The following is a 24,409-nucleotide window of genomic DNA, read 5'->3' on the forward strand; positions in this document are numbered from 1 at the left end:
TCGAACCTGCGTTTCTTGCCTAACCGTAGCAACGCCTAGCCTCTCGGCCACCCGTGATCCCGCCACAGTAATCGAATACCGTACAGTACAGTAATAATAACCGAAAGAGTAGAAGAAATAGAGTTTTTTCTATTCTTTCAAAATTTCTCAATTCTATCCTTCATAATATATCTGTACTACAGTATTCATTTTATTCCTGTATCCAATGACTCACACACAAATATAACTAAATAGAATATAAGCATACATAGTCGCTGCGGTATTTTTATAGATACTTGTAACATACTAACTATCACGTACCTGGCAACAAATTCTGGTCGCGTAAAAAACGCTATAATGGCTAGGAGAAAAAACCCATACATCGTGTGAGTACTAGGTTGCCTACAACTTGGTTTTTAATATTTATGATAGAAACTCCTAAAGCTGTTGATTGTAAATGTTTCAAAGATCAGATTACTAGGCGATATAAGGGTTTCTGAAATGATAGAAATATTAAAGACATAATCAAAAATATATACTGTGCTATGTGAATTTCTTGTAGTTGTACTATTATGCTATAAGTTGTCTGATTCATACAGGTATAATATATCACATTTAAATAGACATTTAAAACTCTTATCTCGCAGTAATTTGATATGCAAAACAAGTCTATAATCCGGGAAATACCACGGCATAATCTTAACATTATCTCGTTTCGATACAATGTTTTAGAACATGTCTCATAAATCTCTCGAAGGTTAGTATGCTTGAGACGATATCCTGCTTGTTCAAATCACAGATAAGATTTCATTGATTGATTTAAGTCAGGGACTGCGTATTTGATAGTTTGGTTTGGCGATGTAAAGCAAAAACGAAATTGTTGAAGGGAATCAAGCGACCTACAAGGTCCTTTCTTATCTTTCCCAAAAAATAAAATAAATATCTCCCAATATTCTTAAAATTATTAAACTTGTTTTAGATAAATTAAGTAACGATGAGTTATAATTCTCATTGTTAGTTGATGGAAATAGTGGATCAGATAATAAAAAATATTCAATCCCCTCTTAAATATAATATGGTGCTTATAGCTAAAACAAAATTGTGTTTGTTTACACAATGACATATTGTATTTGAAATAATATATGCACCTATATCGTAAGAAAGGCTGATACTTAAAACTGAACAAAAAACTCTAATACAATTTAATTCACTGTGCATGACATTTCTATAAACTTAAAATGTAATGTAACACTAATGTAACGGTGCATTGTGCAGTTTTCAAGAGTACTATTTTCCAGGGGCAGTCAGCAACTCTAGAAAGCATACGAACATCACTCTCTTCGAAATTCCCCTCTATGCAAACACCTTCCCAAGAGGTCGTGTACGACACGCTCGCACAACTCATGCAGGAAAGGAAAATATACCAGACATCCAGAGGATTCTTTATTGTCACTCCGGAGTAAGTATATTTATGAGCTATTTGTGACTTTTTGTTAATTTTCTTATTTCTGTACATTTTGGGGCAATAAAGGATTTTATCAATGCCAAGTTGCGGTGAGAGAAATGTCTCTCATGGTAATATATGTAACGACTAACATATTATTGTAAAATTTCAAAGCAGGTTATGTAAAGAGGTATCGTAAACTTTACAAAAGTAGAATGTATACACAAATTCAAGGCACAATCTTTGAAATAACCCAAAATACCTGTGATTCACCGAAACGCGTTCAATTTTGTACAAAAATAAATATCTGAATCACGGAGGTAAAATATTATTCTTCGTTTTTTAATGGCTCCACCCAATACAAGGACTCCACCAGTGTAACTGGAAGAGACAGAGGTAAAATATTATCACAAAAATACAGCTTTATGGGTATAAACGTTTTAAACCATTGTTTTAAATAAATTAAAAGGTATAACGTAATGTAAAGGGTATAAAAGTTTTATACTATTATTTTAAATAAATTAAAAGTACTGACGGTTGTTCGATTTTAGGTATGACAGAGACGCCGTTTGCTAATTATTCTTAGTGTGTTATTTAAACCATAAATCAGTGTCCAAAGCTTAGACGATTAAAAACAAAACAGTTTGAAACTAATGATTCATTCTACCAAATAAAGACATCGTTCAACTGGAACACGTAACACAAATTGGAACGCTCTCTGTACGTACTGTACGTACCAATTTTGGCACTAAACTTGACACTGCGTATTTTATAGAAAGACATTAGTTTCTAATGCATAGGGACATTGTTTACTTAATGACTTCTAAATTTCATTAACATATCCACAAAAAATGATTATTTCACACGTCTGTTAACTTAACCTTCACGTAATTACTACAAAGGCGTTAAATACGTTAAGATAATTTAGCAGCAAATTGTTAAAAGATCTTTATGAAGAAGTTATTATTTATGTATTTGCCATACAAATCACTTTAAAGGTCAATGTATTTAATTACGCTCAAACCACATATATAACAAATATTATGTAACGAAGTATTGATTGCGCACAAGGTTAGGATTTGATCGTTAATTTACTTTGAATAAGTAAGGTCGTCACAATGTGGGTTCTAATAACAATTATTCTTCTAATTATAAACATTTTTCTTCTAATGAATATTTTTTTCTAATTTAATCTGCGGGTCCTGGAAGATTTAAATTTACCTCTGATTTTTAATTTGTAATAATGTTCTGCCCATGATAAACTCACGCCTTACTAGTGTCGCTTTTAAAATATAATATTATTTAAAACATTAAAAAATATAAAGTTAATCAATACTATTTTAAACACAGCCAAAATGTTCTTGACCAAGAAATATTTCACTGCTATTTTTATTACACACTGTCGTCTGGCGACAAAAATCTGCGTAAATTAATTTGAGTGACAAAAACTAGACCATGCTTCCTCTTTTGACCGTTAATTGGCCAGTAATCGATATGTCCTTATTACGTGTCGCCAATAATATGTGTTGTAAAAAAAACCCGTAATGTTCAGTTATGCAAGTTAACAAGTAATTGTTAGTAGTATCTACTGTATATTTTTACTATAGATAATTATTTCCAAAATAAATTAACGTAGGCGCTTTGTTGAAACGAATTATGTATAGAAATAAATAAATGTTTCTGGATACAGAAAACGTTGACTAGTCCCCATCATACATGACTTAAACTGCTTTATACATATTAATCATTCAGATTTGAACACAGGGTCATTAACCACTCGATCGATCTCTTTATAAACATTAAAAACTATAAAGGTTATTGGTATTTTACACTTGACACCACCATAAATTATTGTTATTCTTGCTTGAATCAACAAAACAGTTTCAACGTATTTTAAAAGCACCGATTTCATCCCAAAGTAAAAACTTGTATTTTAATGAGTGACAGGTGATGCTCAGCAAAAAATTTGAAGAAACATAAGACAACAGAATCCGGTTTATGAGGACCACACATGTTCAATTGAGAATGAGTTATATGTGTTTTGTTTACGACTTAAAATTGCACAATCCCATCACCGGTTTTCTTTTTTTTGCGAAGGAAGAACCTGCTTTTTACCATATGATTGACCCCTAATCTTGAGGGCTTGATAAAAGAGAATTTGATGAACAAAAACATTGTAATTTAAACATTAAAAACCAATAGTCATCAATCATTATTTGAGTTTAAATTCAAAAATCAATAGCCTATTTCAATAACAGCGCCTTTTGTAACCCCTATGGAATACTTTGTTATATTAATTTTTTTTGGTGGTCACAGCCACATGTTTTAAGTTTACGTTTTAGGTAATATTCTACCATCTTCGAAATCCACATCATACTTAGAAATTCAAACTTTGTAATCCTTCGTATGCTACTAAATTACCTACTTATCGTCTAGAAGTACCTACCTCTAAAGCTAGCAATTCATTACTTCGTTAATAAATAGTATAGTTGTATAACATTTGTTTAAACTCTGTCCCACTATCCTCAGACGCCGACGCTCACGCTCTCGCTCCTCTTCCCGCCACCACTCCACCGAGGACGAATGCAGCTCGCCCCGAACCATCCTCATGTCGGACCAGGAAGCCCTTCATCAGCTATACGGAGAGATAACTACAGTCCGAGACGGTGCAGTCACGCATCAATGTGTTCAAACTAATTTGGCGGATGTCATCTGTGGAGGTAAGATCCAGATCAGTCAATTAATTTTTTTTCGCTTTCTGAAGAGCACTGTAGGTAGGCAAGTATAGACTGCTATTATTGTTCCTTAAAATCTAACCTATCTATCCAATAAAGCAAAAAAAAATCAAATTAGCGGAAAATTAAATTGGGCTAAAATTCTATGCTTATTATAGCAACATACGTAATCACGCGTATTTGAAAGGAAGCGCGTATCATCAATAATTTAAATAAATTTTAAAAGCGGGCTTACAGGCCGGTAGCGGGTCGAATTCTATAAACCTTAGTGAAATAACATCGTGTTTGAACTCTGAAATCGCATTATCGCGTTCGACGCAGAATGGAGTCAATTTTGTACTAGAATAATGGCTGCATTCCCTTGCATTCTATCGACGTAAAGTAGGGCAGTTCTGCAGTGCCCTGATTTCAACTACCACCCAGAAATCGACTACTTTTCAGTTGTTTCAGTAAAGAACAATTTACAGTTAATTGCCAAAGCGGCAACTTTTTCTTGATTTCCTTTATTAATGCTGCAATATTAAAGCAGTTGGAATCACGACAAAATCAATTGAAAATGAGGATAAGTTGAAATTATGCTAATTACGAATGCAATCAGAAGATATGTATACCTAAACCTGCAATAAAGATGTAATTGTAATATTCAATTATAAACTTTATTGCAAGTTATGGAAAGTCAAATGAGTCTTAATTAAGATATCAACATAATATCTCATTAATTGTATCTCAAAACATTACGGTAACTGAGCACCTTGCCCACCAACAACATAAAATATGCGCCAATTCCTCAATTACCAATCGATAAATATCTCTTGATCCTAGAATAGTAGGGCATGTCTTCTAGGAATGCAAGATCGATATTCTTGTTCCGAACGCAAGTCTTGTAATGAGGTACCAAATATGGTAAGTGGTTCACCATCAACCCGTTACTTGAGCCTTATAAGAGATGCGGCAGTGACATTGTATATGCTTACGCCTATCAGAAGATGGGCTTAGATTTGGTTCAAGATTTGCTCTGACGTTTTGTGCTCCTTGCAGTTTATTTCTTTATGTGATAGTTGGCAAAGAGGTGGTTGATCGTCTGATAGTAAACGACCAGCACCACATATAGACATTTTACACAGGCTATGTGCCTTAGTTAGTAAAGGATTAATTAAATAATGGCTCTTTGTAGTTTCTTCATGTTCGGTTATATTATTTTAATTAGAATATTCTTCATTGGGGTGGGCGTATTATTAGATAGATATGGTAGTTTGTTTTTGTTTACATAGCATATTTAATATTTCATTACAGAATTAAATGTAAACTCGATTATACACATCGATTTCTCAAGTTATTAACCTTGGGTACGATTAATTAGGCACCTTTGTCAATAACAAGTCGTGTATGTACCACAATATTTAAATGAGTCGTGTATACAATCACACCTATGAATAATTGGTCTGTCATATCATACAAGTCCGAATGGTGATAACTCCGCTTTGACATTGCTCTTTCCGGATCCGAAAGGTCAGTTCGGTCGCACGGGTTCGTGACTCTAAATTGTTTTAAATCCTAACGGTGTGTATTGAGAAATATGCAACGGAACCAACAATGTCTGAAATCAACTTATTCCGTTATGCGGTATTGTATGAGCGGAGGTGGAGAAAATTTACGTGATTTGTATATTAACTGAAGCAGTATTATTAAAAGAAACGTATAGTTTATTTTGTTTTGTGAAATACACGGTTAATTGCTTTATTATTGTAATGGTGTTTTAATAATTTTATATAATTTCTTGCATTACCTATCTCATAATTCGTCTTTACAGGCATAATTAACTCGGTAGAGGGTTTCTCTCACACAATAAAGCTTTTCATCTAATTAATTAGCTGTGGTTTGCCTCCGTCAAACACTTGCGCTTCAAAGAAAATTTCCCCAGCGCGTTAATTAGTTACAACAAAGTTAACAGTTCATTAGACAATATAAACCAATCAAATTATATAACAGTAAACAAACAGAGATCTTAATCAGAGTAATGCTTTCATAATTCCTCTTATTTACCTCCCCGATAAGAGCAGCCTTCCAAGGCCACACAAGCACTGCAAAAAGCGAATCCTTAAACAAAATGAATCTAATGACATTGAAATAAGACCTATGTTAAATGTAAAAGAAGGTATCACAAGTAAAGAGATCATTTGAAAGCTTGTTCGGTTAGCGCAGGAAACATTAATCAGTCTTACACCATATTTGCAGTAAATCACTTGTCAAGGCAATATAAACTTTAAATCCTGGTAATATAGGTTATGATTGACAGGTATTGATAAGCCTGATAGCGTCGTTAGAAAAACCTTGATATTAAAAAGATATTGATACTACCACGTTAGTTAATGCTGATCCGTTACTCCCACTTTCCAAAGGGTGATTGAAATCACATCAATCAATTGGAAAAAAGTTAAAGGAACGATGCTTGTAACTAGGTATTTATGAATTTATGAATTGCCCTTCGAAATTGTTTGTATGTTTTGCACATATGAAGAATTTTATCACACACACATACATATCACTTAGAGTATGAAGATTTTTTAGGCCTATTTATTTATTTATTGCATTACGGATCAGCAACATGACATACACGGGTAACATGGATTATAGATAAATGCTATGTACTGTTACTTTAGTTTTCAGTCGTTGCTAAAAACCCTTTTAAGTAGAAAAACAGCCGCATTTAAACATCATTTACTATTCAATTTTATATTCAATTGCATATTTATAAGGTTATAAATTTTTAATTTATAGGGGGCGTTGATAAAAAATTTCATACTGTACAAGATATATTAACATTTAATAGGTTACCGGTTGCTAATGACGTATCGTTTAAACCAATGACAGCATGGAAAGTGAAGAGGCCTCCCTGACGCTACTTTCAAGTTTCAATAGACAAGAAAATTTAGAAATTAAAAACTTTTTAACGGATTTTAAACGCGATTTATTCCTTATATTCTCCCCGTGACCACGTTCGCTGTAAAGTATTCGAAACGTCGGGTTAATAATATAATGAATAAATCGCGATTAAAATCCGTTAAAATGTTTTAATTTTCTAAATGTATAATACTCGCGTAAAAACAAACACAAGAAGATACTAGATAAGAAAATGTTGATCTATAAATCGGTATCACCACTTATCATATCGATAGTTGTAAAAAGTTATAGTAGAAAATCCATATTGACTTACTACTACATCAATTTACGTCTCTTAACATTAAGACATAAAAAGAAATAATTCGGAATGGAACTGATCTAATTTACTATAAATATCTATTTACAATTTACTGACTTGTTATGCCAAACAAGTATTGTTTACGCAAGTGTATTTATCTTTGAGATAGGTAAAGTGATTGGTAAATTATTTTTGCAGATTGTTTTGAATACTTTTCAAAGTGAATTATTATCAGTGTAAAAGCAATAGATGCTTACAAAACATTATAGCTAGATATTAACTTATAAGTTTATACATTATTGAAATTTCTATCATTGTAGACGATTTCAAACGAGTAATATATTATTAAACGAAAATATATTTAATAATTCATGAATTTTAAGCGTGATGAAATACTAAATCAAATTCAATCTATACTTAAAGCCATTTCAAGTTTCATCTTATACTGCCCACTCCAATGTCTATATTGTTATTATTTAAATGTTGTCGTCTCAAATGCTTTGCGCGCTGAAATTGATATGCAAAGAGTCTGCATAGACAGCAATGTAAACATCACGACCACGCTTGTTCAGAATTCCCAAGAAAGTTGCAAGCTGTGTCAACAAACAGACGAACTCTCAGCATAAATACTTATTAATGGTCTAACTAGTTCTTGAGAATTGTAAGTTCAACCGATTTTGAAATGTTTTATGATAATGAGCTCATACTTTTAGCGTGTTTAAATTGATTTCTCGTCTGTATAACATTTTGTAGACAGTTGACTTATCTAACTTGTAAGATGCAAACTGTGAACTTATTATGGCTGTTTGTTAATATTTTAATTGTTCATAAAATATTTATTGAATGTGGCGCACCACAGATCTGTTCGAGCGCATAAAATATACAATATTCATAAATCAGTTAACGTCCGACATGCCGGAAAACCTGGCAGTTATACACCAGAGAAAAACCATTACTGCGCCACCTACGTTGAAACACTATCTTCTCAAATACGATTTCTATGAATTGTATTGGGTTTCCTGCTTGATTTTTGTGCGAACATCTCAAAATTTATATTATAAAAAATCTGCAGTTTTTGCTATAAGCGGATAACTGAGCTGGTGGTTCTCCTGATGGCAAGCGATCACTTCCGCTAATGAACATTCACAGAAATAGTGCCTCGTCAAAAGCGCTGCCCGCTTTCTAAGGGAAAAGGGGTAAAGAAAGGATTGGCGACTGAAAAGAAGGAATTGACTGGGAAGGATAGTTTAAAGGAAATGAACTAGAACTAGAAACTTCCTATTATGTATAAATTATTAAAATGATAGAAGCTACATCTTTAATGATTCATCCGTATGATTTGCTATTATAAGTATACCGTATTTATGCATATGTAAGTAAGTACATATATTTATTTTTGAACGAACGACTCAAATTATTACCAAAAAAACAAAAGCAAAAACGCCTTTAAAATCATCGCTAAACGCTCGCAAAAGACGAACTTCCATTCCCAACAATAGTAGCTCTAGTTATCTGATTATACAATAAACTTCACAAAGACATTGACTTTATTACAAAGTTTCCATTAAACTTCCATTACAATAAGTTCTATTCGATACTAAAATAAACCGATCGTTCAATGGTCAGGAATGTCGCTCCATCACGGATTAATCCTGTCTCAATCGAATAAAGTTAAGAATTTATTGTTCCTAGAATCTTAAACTATTTAGAATTTAATAGTTTGTAGCTTAGAAACAACACTAGGGAGATTGAATTACTTATCAGACGCTATATTGTAACAGAGGAATTTAATTCCGATGCAGTTTATGGATAGAGCAATTATTTTACTAAGTATGATTTTATTGCGATATTAATTGTATAAATGGTTATTGTCTATGTTAGTTACATTACAACATGAGTTTTATGTAACTTTTGCTTAATTTATTTTGACTTTTTAGTATTAGGCACATTGTTTCTAGGATTCCGAACATCGCTAGTCCGGCTTCTCGTGTACGAAGTTGCATATAGTTTAAATGACACGGAGCTAGTTTTAATCTCTGCAGAAGACTCACAAATCCAACATTAATGGCATTATGAATTCAAAAACGAGTTGTGTTCATAGTTCTAAAAAGGTACATAGAGAAACATTACCGCAATTAAATTTTTTAACATAATACACGCAAACTACATTAACATTTTTGCCCATATTCAAAAAAACTTTGTACAATTGAATTTGATTTAATGACAATCCTACAAAATAATATTCCTAAGAAATATGTTACATCAATATTTACATAAAACAAAAGTAAGTAGGTAATGTATTCTTTGACCTCAGAATCAGGAAGGATCTGTAAATGCAAGAGTTGATAAGATACCATGGGACGCCCCAGTGGCTATTTTAACCTTTTCTATTTAAAACTAGGTTAAGTATATTCATTTTGTGGCGCAGTATTACATAAGGTTGCGTGTTAGAACATTTACTTTATACTTTAGATTGCAATAAGGCAATAAGTCACCAAGTCACCAACAGCAAGGTGTTCCCATAGAATTATGTATTAAAGAGGAATTGTTGTTTAATGAGACTATATTGTATACCAAATCAACCAGTTTGTAATAATGATGTCAGTAATATTATAACAACTTGTTCAGTATTTGAATAGCGTTCATAAGAATATATATATTAAATAACCTGCAATCAAATTTACGCTTATCAAATTATGTTGGTATTAGGTAACCAGAAGTTTCATGAAAATTTTGTTTCTTTTTATATCATTACAGATATGCAATATAAAAGATCGAGGTGAGAAACAATTTTGCCGAGGACTTACTTCCGTAGAATCTATTACCTAAAATGATATAATAGGCGTAAATCTGTAGATATTTGAAAATTTATTTACTTCCAAAACATTTTCTATTACCAATAGAGCATACTCATTTCCTTTAGTTGGTACATACATTATAACAAATTGCCTATTTTACCTAAACCCGAACTCTACTTCAAATAAAATCCAGCTTCAAACTCGTATTGCATAAGCCATTCGTTGGGAAGCTGCATTGCACCATTTCAGTCGTAATGCAGTGGTCCCAGTTGTTTTATTAATACTAAATTTATTCTATGTCACAGAAGAACGTTCAGGACATCGTTTAAATTTCTTATTTATAACCTTCACGCACAACATTATTACAAGCGATAATGGTTAAATAAATTATTAAAAAAAATAGAATAATCTTTTATTTTGTTAAACAAATGACAAAAACCTCTTTAACTCAGTTTTCAAATTGTTTCTGGGCCAGTAGGCTGTAAACATAAAAAATTGGTTAAAATTAATGCAACAATCTGTTTGCAAAACTCATTAATTTCGGAAAAGTGCGAAAGTCGAAAGTAATCGAATGAAAGAATGATTTGGGACGATGACTTCGTGAAATAAATGTAGAACATTTTTGAGTTCCAAACATATCAAAAAATAGACAATTTGTCGCGGTGAAAACGATAATTTTTAGATAGTTACTGCCATCACGCGATTTACGCGTGTATGAAACACAATTGTACTTATTAGGAGAATTTTATATACGTAAGTGCAGTTTTTTGCGTTAAGTGAAATGTTAAAAACAATTTATTATTTCGTAATGATTACAGATGTGACGTAATGCGTATGATGGAAAATATAAAAAGTAAAAATAAGAGGTTTATCATCAAATAATAATTATCCTATCAACCCTACTACTAATAAAAGGTAATGTGTTTATTACTTAGACTGTAGACTGTAGACGGCAATTTAACAGCAGATTAAACATAATAAAACCGTATAGTGTCAAGTATGGACAACGAGGTGCCAAAGAGTGCCCTTGTGTTTCCACTAGCCACGAGCTTTGGAGAACACTATTGATTGGCTTTTAAAACTGTGTTATGGTAGAAACGAAAAAAATTTTGCTTCATGTGTCCATTTTGCGATTTCTTTTTGAACTTATTTTTAAACTTAAATTCGGTGTAACAACCGACTTGGAATGTTAAGGTGTTTTTTTATTCTGTAATCTCAGTATTCTTGAAGTCATCAGTACTAAATTTTTCTCACAAAATCCAGCCACTATCCGTTGGGTTATCCTTCCACCAAATTCTTGTACTAAATTACCTGTTTAAAAAATATTGTTTACATAGAAACCTTATTTACATACGAGTTTATCTACCTATTCATGGCCTGATTTCGAGTAGCCCTAATGGGCTACCGCCCTGCCTTATTTGGTGATGTCTTCTAGCCTGGAATCTCAGTATGAACCTAGTAATCTGAACTGATGACACCGTATCAGTGATGTATGGATTATTCAAAAATAGTGACACCTTCTCGGAAATGACACTTTGCAGACAAGAAATAAATAAAATACGTATTCGTCACACGTATTAAACACGAATTACGGCATTTGAAATGTTTTCGACAATTTTTTTTTATATTCTTATTTTCACTTAACGTTCCGGCTTGCCAAACAACGCCCTCTAGTGTCTACAAATAGAATTTTATTGTACGAAAACTGGTTATATAACCATGTTTTGCTTTTAAAAATAGATGAAAAATATCTAAATTCGTGACGCGTTCCTTACCCTTTAAGTTTGAACTAAAATAGTGAGAATAATCATAAAGCGCACTAATCAAACCATCAAATATATTTAATATAAACAGTAAAGTTCTAAGCCTATGTTTAAGTAAATAGATCATAAGTCGATGACATAAAGTTTTCTTTTGACACAAGTTATAAGTAAAACGATTATGTCATGTCGCATGTGAATTGTTCTGACATAAAATTTGCTTGAAACCTGCCATTAGATTCCGTAATTATAAGAAATGACGACGTTTTTGCGCTAACCACATGAACAACCTTGGCAATCAAAGATGTTTCGTTATGGGCAATTTATTTAATTTTAATTTACCACAAATTGTATTCGAAATGAATGCTAATTATAGAGTTATAAGCTTTTGCTTTATTCTGTCCGTTTTGGTCAATTCAGATACGTATTATTTATTTATTGGTAGCCGTTGACTACTATAGATATAAATTATAATATATCTAGAATATTAATGTTAGGAAGTCGACGTTCAAAGGTGGTTTTGGTTTCGTGATTTATCCTAATGTATTTTTATGTTTTTTTACATAGCTTTTTATTTGTGTATCGTGTGATGACTTACAGGCCAATTAACTATTTACACAATATCTGTTCAATAATTACATACTTGTTCACAAGGTGGAATAATATCGAAGTATATAGTTTGTTTATAACCTAACCTATCTACATGAGCATGAAAAACATGTGTAGTGTACATACGTATGGCTTGCATTATATTTGAAAATGAAATATGTATCCGTTTGTAATGTAACCATAACCGTTTGGATATACAACAATTTATAAATCTTATGACTCATAGCCAATGCTTGAAAGCCAATTCATTTAAAGACGCCTTCGAACAAAAGGAATTTAATAAATGTACACTCGCCTTTAGCTTATACAGTAGATACTGTACCTACTTGTGATATTATGCAAAACTTGATCAGATTGGTAGCCGCTAGCTTTCACTAGATATGTACTAAACTTTCAAACGCAAACGTAAATCGATTTAGGTATAGGCATATTTTTATTCTTTCATACCCCAAATATCCCAAATAAGATGACTTCAATCTTCAAAGAACGTATTCTCGTAACGATTTAAAACATGTCAAAGAATCAGATATCTATCGAACAATGCCATACGTTCAACAGCAACAAATCTCAACATAATCTTACTTGTATCCAAAAACATCTTTAAATACACCAATCAAATAAACATTCCCGCTGTCAAATCCAATTTCCTCAAAGATGGTGGTATTTTTAGCGGTCATATTTTTCATCTAGTTAAGCCAACTACAATATCACGGAGTTTGAACGGAAATCGTATTATGCCCATCCTGCCCTTTGATCTAACATATTAATCTTTGGCTATCCATAAAATTTGTGGCTTCATCCTAATGGACATAATTTTAACGAGCACCAAATTTCTTTACAAACGTACTTTATGTGCGTCTATTTTAAAATGAAACTTTTGAATACGGCTGTTAAACAAAAAGGCAAGTGCAGAGCTATTTTATGTGAACATAGTTAAGTGTGTTGATTAATTGGGTTTTACACTGCGTAAGGGAAATACTAGTTTAGAAGCTACAGTTGTTGGAAAGCATTACCCTTCAACATACTGAATAATATAACTGAGTTTCACCTTTCAACATTAACTGCTGTAACTGTTCTATTTTAATGTTTTTCCCTAATTTGTTTTGAAATCATTCTCGAATCTGACGTAAAAGTTTTGTAATCGATCTGATCATCATCAGAATAGACTTTATTGATATTGTCTACAGTAAGATGGTATAACAAGAATCTGCATTAAATAATCAGGATTGAGCAGGATTGAGCAATCATTCCTTTGGTGGATATAGGTAAGTAGTGACTTAACCGCCTTGAAGAGCTGGCAGATGCACATATCGTTTTGTTAACCATTTTCACTTGCGGCTTTCACAATAATCTCATCAAAAGTTTTGTCTAGATTTAGAACCTCTGAACGTAACTGAAAGTCCTCTGCTTCCGATAATAATAACTCAAATTATATTGGCATTACTTGTAATAATTCCAAATTGCCTACTCCACGTTCTTATGTAGGCTACGTCAACTTTTTCTGTTGTCAGCACTAACAGCATTAAATCGGAAACACCGCAAATTCGATATCCACGTTAGGTTACATAATAAATTGCTTATTAATTATAAAGATCCTTAACAAAAGTCCGCTAATAGGTTGATAAATAAATCAACCTATTAGCGGAAATAAATCGGTTAAATTATTTGCGTATTTGAGTTATATGTTTATCACAATAATCCAATTAAAATGATGTCTTGAGAGCTTTCCGTAATTTAAATAGAATTATTTAAAACATTCATACGCAAATTAATTCTCTATGCCTAACTTTCTTCATTAATTATTATTCCAACCGATCGACTAACACAGCATTTAATTTTTGCAGTAAAATACATTATTATATAAATGTGTATCAAGCGACGTCCTTTCCAAAACAAGATTAATCTTTCCAATACCCAACCTCCTTCGTTTATTATAGTTAGTCGACGATTAGTATTTCATAGGAAATTGTTATAATTTGTTACCATTTTAGAATTTGTAGTAATACCTAGCTCCCCAGAAACGTCGGTGAAAAAATGGTCGGTCAACGTTGTTTCGTCTCTATCGTATTAAAAAATTATTATATTATTTTAAAAACAGAACAGCCAATTAAGTGAGTTGGAATAATATATAATACAGTTGAGTTTAAAGAAAAACTCTTGTTACCAGGAATTCTGCTTTTACATTTGCCAAAACACAAATGGTCGACATCAATTAGACATTCATGTCATTAATCAACGTGAGAGTGTCTCGCAAATGAATATTAAGAGTTATTTTAACAAAACGGATGCGATGGGAGAGCTCATTCGAAATGTGGGTCGACGCGTGGAATGCATGGTGCATTACATGGACTAGTTGTTTCCTGTGTCTGTGCACGCATTTATAAGAGGTGCCTACTCTGAATATCACACATCTGTATTATCAGACAAATTAGTTTTATGTTAATGTTGTACTCACGATTTAAAACTATCCTCTTGCACTATTAAAATTTAATTATCATTAACACTCATCCGATTTTTAAATGTTATTTAAAATGATATGTAGATAGGTAGGTCAGTCTCACTAATATGATACATATAGTATTTTTATCAAACATCATAGTTACTTTGGCTCGAAGTTCATTTATACCTACGTCGATCCATGTTGGGGGTAAACATTCCATTATAGAGGTAATGTTTATTTTAGTTTTCAATCAGCTGCAACGAGCCGGCGCCGATTTTACGAGCCGTTTATTTTAAGTAACTTACAAGTGCATCGCTCATACCTACATATTCGCCGGTTGTTCACCTTTCATCTCTTCCTCATTCCTGTTCGCGAAGGTCGCTTTAATTGTCCATTTCCAGACCCTTTAATTAGTTATAAATCTCTGTTCCGCCGACTTATACGGACGAACTTCCGCAACTAAGATTTTTTGCTCGCGAATGTTTGGCCCTAAATGGGCATATAATTTTGAAGAACAAATGAGAAGCAATTATAAGACACCTAGAGCGGATACTCCATTAACCGTTATGGACAGTGTCCTTTAACCTTAAAGCTACGAGTCATCTGAGAATTTTTTTCTCCTTTCAATTAATGTACAAAAATAGTCTTTTCTATGCCAGTTTCAATGATAAGATATACGACTAAAATATATATATGACGCCTAAAACCCTAAAACAAAATGATATCTTTGATTTGATTGCATACCTACTCTTAAATTGGTTGTTAATTCGCCTTAAGCCTATTATTATATAATCCACCGCCATAATAACTGCAATAATCGCAAATGTGTTTGCCTTCTCGCTAACAACGAAACGTGACTGACTTTCTTTGCAAGGACTTCCGATTTAAATTTAATCAAGATAGCGCCAGCACTTAGTAGATAGCTTTGAAAGTGAGTCTGGTATTAAATCGGAAAGGAATTAAATATAAATTAAGTGTTGTGAAGGTGTCTGCTGAACGAAGTTTGAAATTTATTATTTGCTAAATAAATTGAGGGAGAGCTTGTATCACCAGCATACAGAGATAAAACTGTCCCAAATGTAACGTATCTTAATCCTCTTCAATTCACTACCATATAAATAAAACCTACTTAAAAAAATCAGTAAACACATTGAATGCCCGTCTTGAGCTAAAGTATATAAAACAATTCATCGTAATTATTTGTATTCTAAGTATTCTTAGTTATTATCACAGATAACATAATACTATACTAGTAGTTATTGTACAACTTCTGCACCTACATTATACAGTCGAATATATTATGCGAGTGTACAGTTATCTAAGATATATCTTACACCTATTATTTATTCTTTGAATATACTTACGAAAGGATAATAAGCTTGGCAAGAAGCTTACATCTGTTGTACACTTGGATTGTGAGAAACGGTTTTAGAAATCTGGGCAACATGTCTGAATGCAAGTGTACAAAACTATTCTGGGTTAGATATTTTTGTAGCTTTCAAAAGTAATTAATTAATTTTGTAAATATCGTGAAATGATATTATAATTTCAACCAAAATAACTTATTAAGTACTATTACATAAAATTAATTACTTACAAATAAAATAAGTGGGTATTTGAGCATTTTACATTGCAGTATATCTGTCGTCTTATAAGTTTCATCGCATGAAATGGCCAATCCGCCTAAATGAATTATGTTCACACGCTTTATAGGTGTCTAAAATAGTTCATGTCACATTCCTGTTTATTTCTGTTATGTAGAGTAGCGGCACGCAGGACACGCTGGTTGGTATGTTAATGGTTGAGATTCCATACTCGCGATGAGTCGCGGAGATAGACTTGTTTATAGTATTCCATGTGCGCGAACCGCGAACGCCTGCACGAAACTTACGACGTGTAGATTGAGTTATCTGTGCCCGTGGAGCATAGATAAACTGCTACTGTCATCGACTTGGCGCACAAAACAAAAGCCTCGTTGAATTGGCGCCAACTTAAATGTTATTATTTTTGTTTATTTTAAGCGTTAAACGGGCAATGACAAGCTTTTAAATGAAATTGTTCTGAACAGTTATCAGATTTAAGATTATTTAAACCAATATAAATTGAATTATAATGCAAACACTTCTTCGAAGAAGTCAATCAATATCCCTTTTATCTTATTCGAAACCGATGAATGGTGAAATTTACTTCAGTACTCGATGTTTACAAAACAACAATTTGACTGCGCGTTCAAATCGACTGTCAAGCCCAACGGAGATTTACGCGCGCATCTGCGTGCATCTTCCTTTGTGCGTCACGTGTAAGCGAGCATTTACCAGCAAAGTTATTAGACTGGCGAACCTATCTTTTACGTATCAAATTGTAGGACTTATACCACTTATACGGTGATTGTATTTTTTATCCTACTAATATTATAAACGTGAAAGTTTGTAAGTATGGATGTATGGATGTTTGTTACTCTTTCACGCAAAAACTATTGAACCGATTGCAATGAAATTTGGTACGTAGATAGCTGGACAACTGGAATAACATATAGGCAACTTTTTATCCCGATATTCCCACGGGATACGGACTTACGCGGGTAAAACCGCGGGGCGCAGCTAATATTAAATATACGGAGTTTATAGCTCTTAGGAAAATCGTATTTATCACTTCAGTCATTAATGCGGCTAAACAATTCTATATCCTTACTAATATTATAAATTAAATAGTGTCTCGTATTTCTTTTACGTCACAACGGAGTGATTGATTTTTTGTTTTGTCCGAAGATGGTTAGGTGAGTTAAGTGACATTTGGCAACTTTACCACAGTGAAACATCTCGCAGGCAAAGCCGAAGACTGAAAGCTAGTATGCTTTATATACAACAATATGAATTACAATAATTTATGATATTAACCATATATTTTTTGGATTGGATTGAATAATAATTGCAACAAAAAAGCATTCCATATCTAGACCGACGAAAATGCATAACTTCGAATATAGTTACAATCGAAATTTATTTATTATGATGAGCAATTCTATTTTCGTTACTAAACTAAATTCAATTACTATATGAAATTTGTCAAATTTCAGGCAACCCGAACGACAAAATTCTATACGGCCGGCCGAACAAACGCCGCAGCGCGTCATTCCCCGCACCACGCTCGCTCGACCGTCGTCATTCCCTTCGAATATTCGGTTCGTCGAGCAAATACTTGCAGCGATGCGCATCTACCCGCAGTCTTCACCACAAACATGCGAACACAACTGACAGCTCCTCTTCCACCGACTATCCACCTAGCGTAGAATCTGCGTCGCCTAGTAAGCATTTATGTTTTATTTGCGCAAGCATGCTTATCGCTTACATCAATAAGGATTAAACCGCAGTTTATTATTGATATATGATTATTTAATATACAATTATAATAGGATGATTAAGCTGAACCTTTATAAATAATCTTCATCTTTTGCAATTTTACAATTTAATAAGAAAAAAGGACAAAAACTTAGATTTTCACTAAAGTGCGGTTTAAACGTTTTTTTTTTTGTTTTGCATTTAAAAGCACCGTAGTAAGCATTGATCCTGTGTTTAAATGCTTAGCTTTACAATGATACTATATTGTAGATACCGAAGGTAGTTCTAAAATATTCTTTTACATTTTCAGAGAAAGTGTCGTTGCTCTCCCGCTTATTTAGACGAAGCGGCCGCAGCAAGCAGACCCGCGCGATGAGCACATTCTCGGCTCAGTTTCCACCAACGGAATGGTTCAACTCGAAAGCGGTTCATCTTCATTGCGTTGCAACACAAACTGACTCCAAGGTTAATAACTTTTAACTAAAACATACTTTGATTTAATGATCTTAAATTAGTAATGAATAAGTAATAGATAAATTGCGTTTTCTTTTTCAGGAGTCTTTGCAGAGTCAAACATCATACATGTCATCATATTACGACGGTTCGGAGATAAGCAATAGGTCATCAACACTACCGAGAAGGCACAAACGACATCTCTCCACTGAATCCGGCTTAGCGGGATCCGTTCACTATGACCACTCGCCTATACGGCAATCCAGCCCCAGTTCTGGCAGCTTACCAAGATCATCGCTTAGCAGGAGTTCCACGAACAAAACCATTTTGGACCATTTTGGTTCTCCACAAAGAAGCGATCCAAAGCTAAGAGACAGTCCAAGTGGAAGTTTAAGAAGAGTTGATTATTCAGACAATGTTATGTCAACCAGTGGTCCGTCAAGTTTAGAGAGCACGACAACTCATCGGACGCCAAGAAAGGATGGTAGAAATACACACTCCGATCAAAATTCACCTATGAAAAGGAGCTACCATACGAGCGGCAGTAGCGGTCACTCCAGTCTAGAATCACATATCTCCGACCGCACATTAAAGCCTTCACCTAGTCATAGTAATGGAGCCCCGGGTCTAAGTAGAGCGCAATCGCTTGTGAAAGTTCAGAGCTTACAGAGTTCTCCAAAGAGTCTCCATAAGTTTCGGACAAAACCACCGATTGTTGGTGGTGAAACTGTGAAAAATGGTAAAAACACATCACCCAATACATCTCCAAAAAACTGCCCAAACACACCCAAAAAAACCGCTACGCCTTTGCATAACAAGAACCTAGGATCTAAAATGGAAAATCCAACAACAGCAATGCTTGCAAGCTCTAATTCAAACAACTCGATAACTCTTAAAGTCACAACGAATACTATACATCAAAACGGCGGTACAAATACGAAAGTCTATGTACAAAATTCTCCTGTTCGATCAGTTATAACTTTTGAAAATGGTAAAGTAACCGAAACGACTAACGGTAGTAACATTTACATCATAAACGATGATAGGCAAGTAGTGTCTGTGTCTCAAAATGGTATTTCTAATCCCACATCAAAAAACCCAACTGAAACATCCTTCGATGTCTCTGTAGAAAATAATAAACAGAAATATAAGGAAACAGAAGCAATGAAAATGCAAGAAAACAAATTTAATAAGAATTCGATGAACGAAGCAAATATGAATAATAACCGAAAACTATCATTGCAAATCGGCGGTGCTACAAATAACAATAGTTTCATATATAAAAATCAGCTAAATAACACAAATGATGTTACATCGAATCCTTCCTCGCCAGCTATTCACAATAATATACACAATGTGGAAGCAACACCTAATAGCAATCCCTCGACACCTACTAAAAGCTACGATAATATAATTGGGTCATTAGGCAGTTTAAGGTACCAAAAAAATTCCCTCTCATCCGCCAACAGTGGGATGCAAACGAACATAAATTCGAACAGCGAACTTAAGAGCGTCGATTTGTTAAAAAAGGCGGCAGCCTTACAGATGTTAAACGGTCTTCCAAATAACCGAATGAGCTCTGAATCAATTGCCAATTTATTAACAAAAGGTATCGATCCGAAACCATCAGTCCTTGGCTCAGAACCAAATCTGGCTTTGAAAAATCAAGAGTCAATGAAGGATAATACATCAACTGAAAAGATTAATTGCTTAGAAAACAAACAGAAAAGGTACAGTTTGAGCCAAGATGGCAAAAAAGAAAATCAAGATTTTTACAACTTCCCTAGCCTTAGTGACTTGAGCTTTAACTTCACTAGTTTAGCCGCACAAAAGATTTTAAAAGGAGTCAGTATAAACAGTGTGGATACGTTAGTTGAACTAAATATGGCCGCAAATAATACGGATAAACCAAACAATCGTGACGTCACGCCTGTGTGCACAGATTTTGGCCTTGTATAGTGTCTTAATGAATATAAAACTGTTAAAATGTACAATAGTAGATTAATATGATTTAAGTTAGATGTAACGTATACATAACAAATTTAGATTACACCCTATGTAATATTTAGTTCAAACTTTGTACTCATTTGAATTTTGTACTCCCCACTTATCCTAATATTCTTTAGATACCTATTATCATTGATATAGAAAACTATAAGATTCATAGTTACACATTCGAAGCTTTACTAAATTTTCTTCAGGAAAATGTGGTAGGTACGTGTTATACAACCTTATTGCAAACTGTTTACAGTGTTCAAATGGAGATATTCATTAACACATAATTTTATAAGTAGTAATGAATTGTCTAACTATGCATCTGTAGTTTAATATTTAATGCCTATCATGTATCCCTTCTTATATTTTAAAGTCTTTACTAACTTATTGTCAATTTAACATTATACATGCATCATTATTCACACTATCATTATTTTAAAATCTTGTCCAATAAAATGTGACAATAAGACACACTAATGTGGCCTAAGAATACCCATCCAAAATGAATTTAGTGCCTAATATAATCGAATTATTATCCTACTCAGTATTTGTAGTGTAATTATATATATATCTATTCCACTAACCCCTAGCACATATCTAAAAATATCACTTTTAGATTGTAAAGTACCTTTCACACATCTGCACTTCTTTTCGTGCCATCACATTTCCAGTGAAGTTGAGTACAAACTAGGATATCTGTCCCCACAAAACAGATTCAATTTTATTGGATAGGGAGGTGTAGGGTGATTCAGACCTGATAGTGTATTGGAGTGGTGGAAGTGCATTTTGTAGTACTTTAAAGAATTATAGTGTTTCTTAAAAACTTGTCCATTTGTATTGCTGCAAGTGAGTCACAACATTGATATATTGGGGCTTGTTTGGTTTACCAAAACAGCATGTATCAATGTTTTATTATTTAGGACCCAAGCAAATTTTACTACTTCTTAAAACTACAACATAATGCACTTCTATTGCCTCCAAAACACAAACGCAAATGTGAATCATGCATAAAGTATGTCATGTTTAAGTGCCATAAACAATAATGTAAACGTGAGATGAATCAGGCATCGGGATTGGAAGATTGGTATTATTTTATGTTGGTCCACACCTAGTGTGAGACAATGGGTAATATTTATTCATTAGAAAATATAATCAAAAGTCAATGCATATTAGTGTAAGTAAGAGTTCAGTTACGCCATTTGTAAAAATGTATTAACAATATAAGTTGATGCTTTTACATTTGTTTTCATTTCCCCCAAATTCCTAAAACATATGCAGGTATTTTATGTTCCAGTGAAAATACATTACAATAATATAAAAGTGATTAATTAATGTTATACAAAAAAGTGCAATTGGCAGGTTCTAGGCCTAATTTCAACCCAACAACCTTATTTATTACTAGCGGTCCGCCCCGGCTTCGCCCGTGGTACATAATATATAGCCTATTGCCTTCCTCAATAAATGGGCTATCTAACACTGAAACAATTTCAAATCGGACCAGTAGTTTCTGAGATGTTGATGTTCTGAGATTTATGCTAGGCATTCATAAACCATTTTAAATTCTTGGTTTATAAAAAAAAAATTACAAAACCCATATTGCCACAAAAAAATGATGTCTACTAAAACTACTATTTACCTTTTTCTTAGATATATATATTTTTTTACCTAACTTTGACCTACACAAAGGCGTAGGGTATTTGACTTGTTTGATAGTTGATAAGACACATAGTCTTCAATCTTTATGAGGTAATTTTTCAAATAAAATTTCATTCTCTTACACAAATCAATAGAAATCCTCGACAAAAGAAACAAGAACTCCACATTTGACTCTGTGGCTGAAAGCACATGAGATTCGCTGTATCAAACATGATGTCACTACTTTTGGAAACCTGTCAAGTACCCTATTGTAATTAATATATTATTTTCATAATTTGCTACTAAAGAATGAAACGGTCATATTGCATTAATATCATTGAATATCATCTATTGAATCTATTGACCTTTTTACAGTTGTTAAGGTTTGAGCATAGAACAAAGGGGCCTTGGTTCTATTCCCAGTAGTAACTAACAAAAAAATGTTTGAGTCTGCCAGTACACAGAAGGCTTATTGATATAGAAAATTCATCAGTGAAATAATGTATGGCCCACACCTTCTATTGGACTTCCTTAAGACAACAGAAAAAAATACAGAATCTATACTAATATTATAAAGCTGAAGAGTTTGGTTTGTTTGTTTGAACGCACTAATCCCAGGAACTACTGATCTCATTTGAAAAATTATATCTATGTTATATATATATAGCCCATTTATTGAGGAGCGCTAGTAAATAATAAACTTAAATTTTGTTTTACTAAATATATCTAAGTAAAATATAAAAATTTATTTGAAATTGATAAAAATTAAGTAAAGTGCCATTATCATCCTATGCTAAGAGCAGGTTATTGTGCTATGTTCCATGACATCTGTTACTTGAGAAGGTTCAGTCTCTGTTTGATTTTTAATAGTATTAAGCCAATCATCCGTAGGTTCAATTTTCTTTACTTCTTCGTCAATATTTTCACTTTTTTCTTCCACTGGAGGATCTTCATTTTCCACCTCTTTGCCACCTACCACATGCAAATTAATTTCATCGCTACAATTGGATTCTTTACTCGTCGTCTCAGGCTCTACTTCACGAAATTTCCTTGCAACATCCTCAGATCTAATATTAACAAAGCATACACAGTCTTCAGTTTTAGTGATTTCTTTCAATGCTGCCTCTTCTATTGTTTCTAATTCTTTAATATCCTCTCTATTCGTTACATCTTCAATTGTTTTATATAAATACATATGATCATCATCAGGACTTACATAATCTTCAAGTATAAAAGTACTATTATCAAAATTAAGCTTATCAAATTCCACCGCTCCGTATTTTCTTATATTATCTATTAGTGTCGTTTCGTTGTCATAATTTATTTGAATATTTTGCACACAATTCCGTTTTATATCTGTGTTTCCCTGGCATTGTTTACTAATAACATCAATTTGTCTTAAAGTTTTCAATTCCCTTGCTTTTAATGATACATAAATGCGAGCAAAAGATTTTTTCACTAACGCCTTTAACTGTAAAATGAAAAGAAATATTATTGAACGAAAAGTAATAGAATCATCAATTCATAGCAAGCATTATTTACATTTTCCAAATCGTCTTCGATCCCATCAAACTCCTTCGCCATGTTTGTTTATCCTTTCCATCTTTTTTTAAATGTCACCTATATAGCAAATAATAAAATTAGATACTGAGTTTTTTGTTATTTTTTTCTTCTTACAATAGGTATAATGTTAGATAAAATAGTTTCATGATTAATTTATTAGTAGTCAGTTTAATTTAGTTTAATGTTTCTAGACACAGACAAATAAAATTCCGAATATAGTTTTTGTGGAGAAATGTATTGCAACTTGTAAAATAAAAATTTATGTATTGATATTACATTTGAGATTTTATTGCACATTAATTACTAAGATAACACTATTGAAGCCTTACTATTCATAAACTTCATAAAATATAATGGATTAAGTTATAACATTTCGTCGTATAAACTTGTAATTATAAGTTACCATTCATTTAATAATCCAATCTAGTTTCTTGTCGATTCTTCTCAGTAAAAGCACCATT

The 24,409-nt window shown here is 32.9% G+C and overlaps 2 protein-coding genes across 3 annotated transcripts in view; one reads left to right on the plus strand and one right to left on the minus strand.

Moving 5' to 3' along the window:
* The window catches only part of LOC119831497 (serine/threonine-protein kinase DDB_G0283821), a 134,055-nt gene extending 112,068 nt beyond the window's left edge, over nucleotides 1–21,987 (plus strand). Inside the window, exons 5-9 of one of the 2 annotated variants that reach the window (XM_038354887.1) lie at nucleotides 1,278–1,438; nucleotides 3,953–4,143; nucleotides 18,041–18,268; nucleotides 18,613–18,767; nucleotides 18,858–21,987. In XM_038354887.1, coding sequence (XP_038210815.1) covers nucleotides 1,278–1,438; nucleotides 3,953–4,143; nucleotides 18,041–18,268; nucleotides 18,613–18,767; nucleotides 18,858–20,714 — 2,592 coding nt within the window. In that variant the 3' untranslated portion in view covers nucleotides 20,715–21,987. The remainder of the gene's footprint in view (nucleotides 1–1,277; nucleotides 1,439–3,952; nucleotides 4,144–18,040; nucleotides 18,269–18,612; nucleotides 18,768–18,857) is intronic. The other variant, XM_038354888.1, reaches the window with a different exon arrangement.
* A 1,121-nt stretch (nucleotides 21,988–23,108) lies between these two features.
* On the minus strand, nucleotides 23,109–24,110 carry LOC119831127. Its single transcript, XM_038354385.1, has 2 exons — nucleotides 23,928–24,110; nucleotides 23,109–23,856 (listed from the first exon to the last, which is right to left on the minus strand). The coding sequence occupies exons 1-2, from the start codon at nucleotides 23,967–23,969 to the stop codon at nucleotides 23,179–23,181; spliced, it is 720 nt and encodes a 239-aa protein (XP_038210313.1). The 5' UTR covers nucleotides 23,970–24,110; the 3' UTR covers nucleotides 23,109–23,178.
* Nucleotides 24,111–24,409: the final 299 nt, after the last annotated feature.

Source organism: Zerene cesonia, chromosome 13, assembly GCF_012273895.1.
Source record: "Zerene cesonia ecotype Mississippi chromosome 13, Zerene_cesonia_1.1, whole genome shotgun sequence".
Taxonomy (NCBI): Eukaryota; Metazoa; Arthropoda; class Insecta; order Lepidoptera; family Pieridae; genus Zerene; species Zerene cesonia.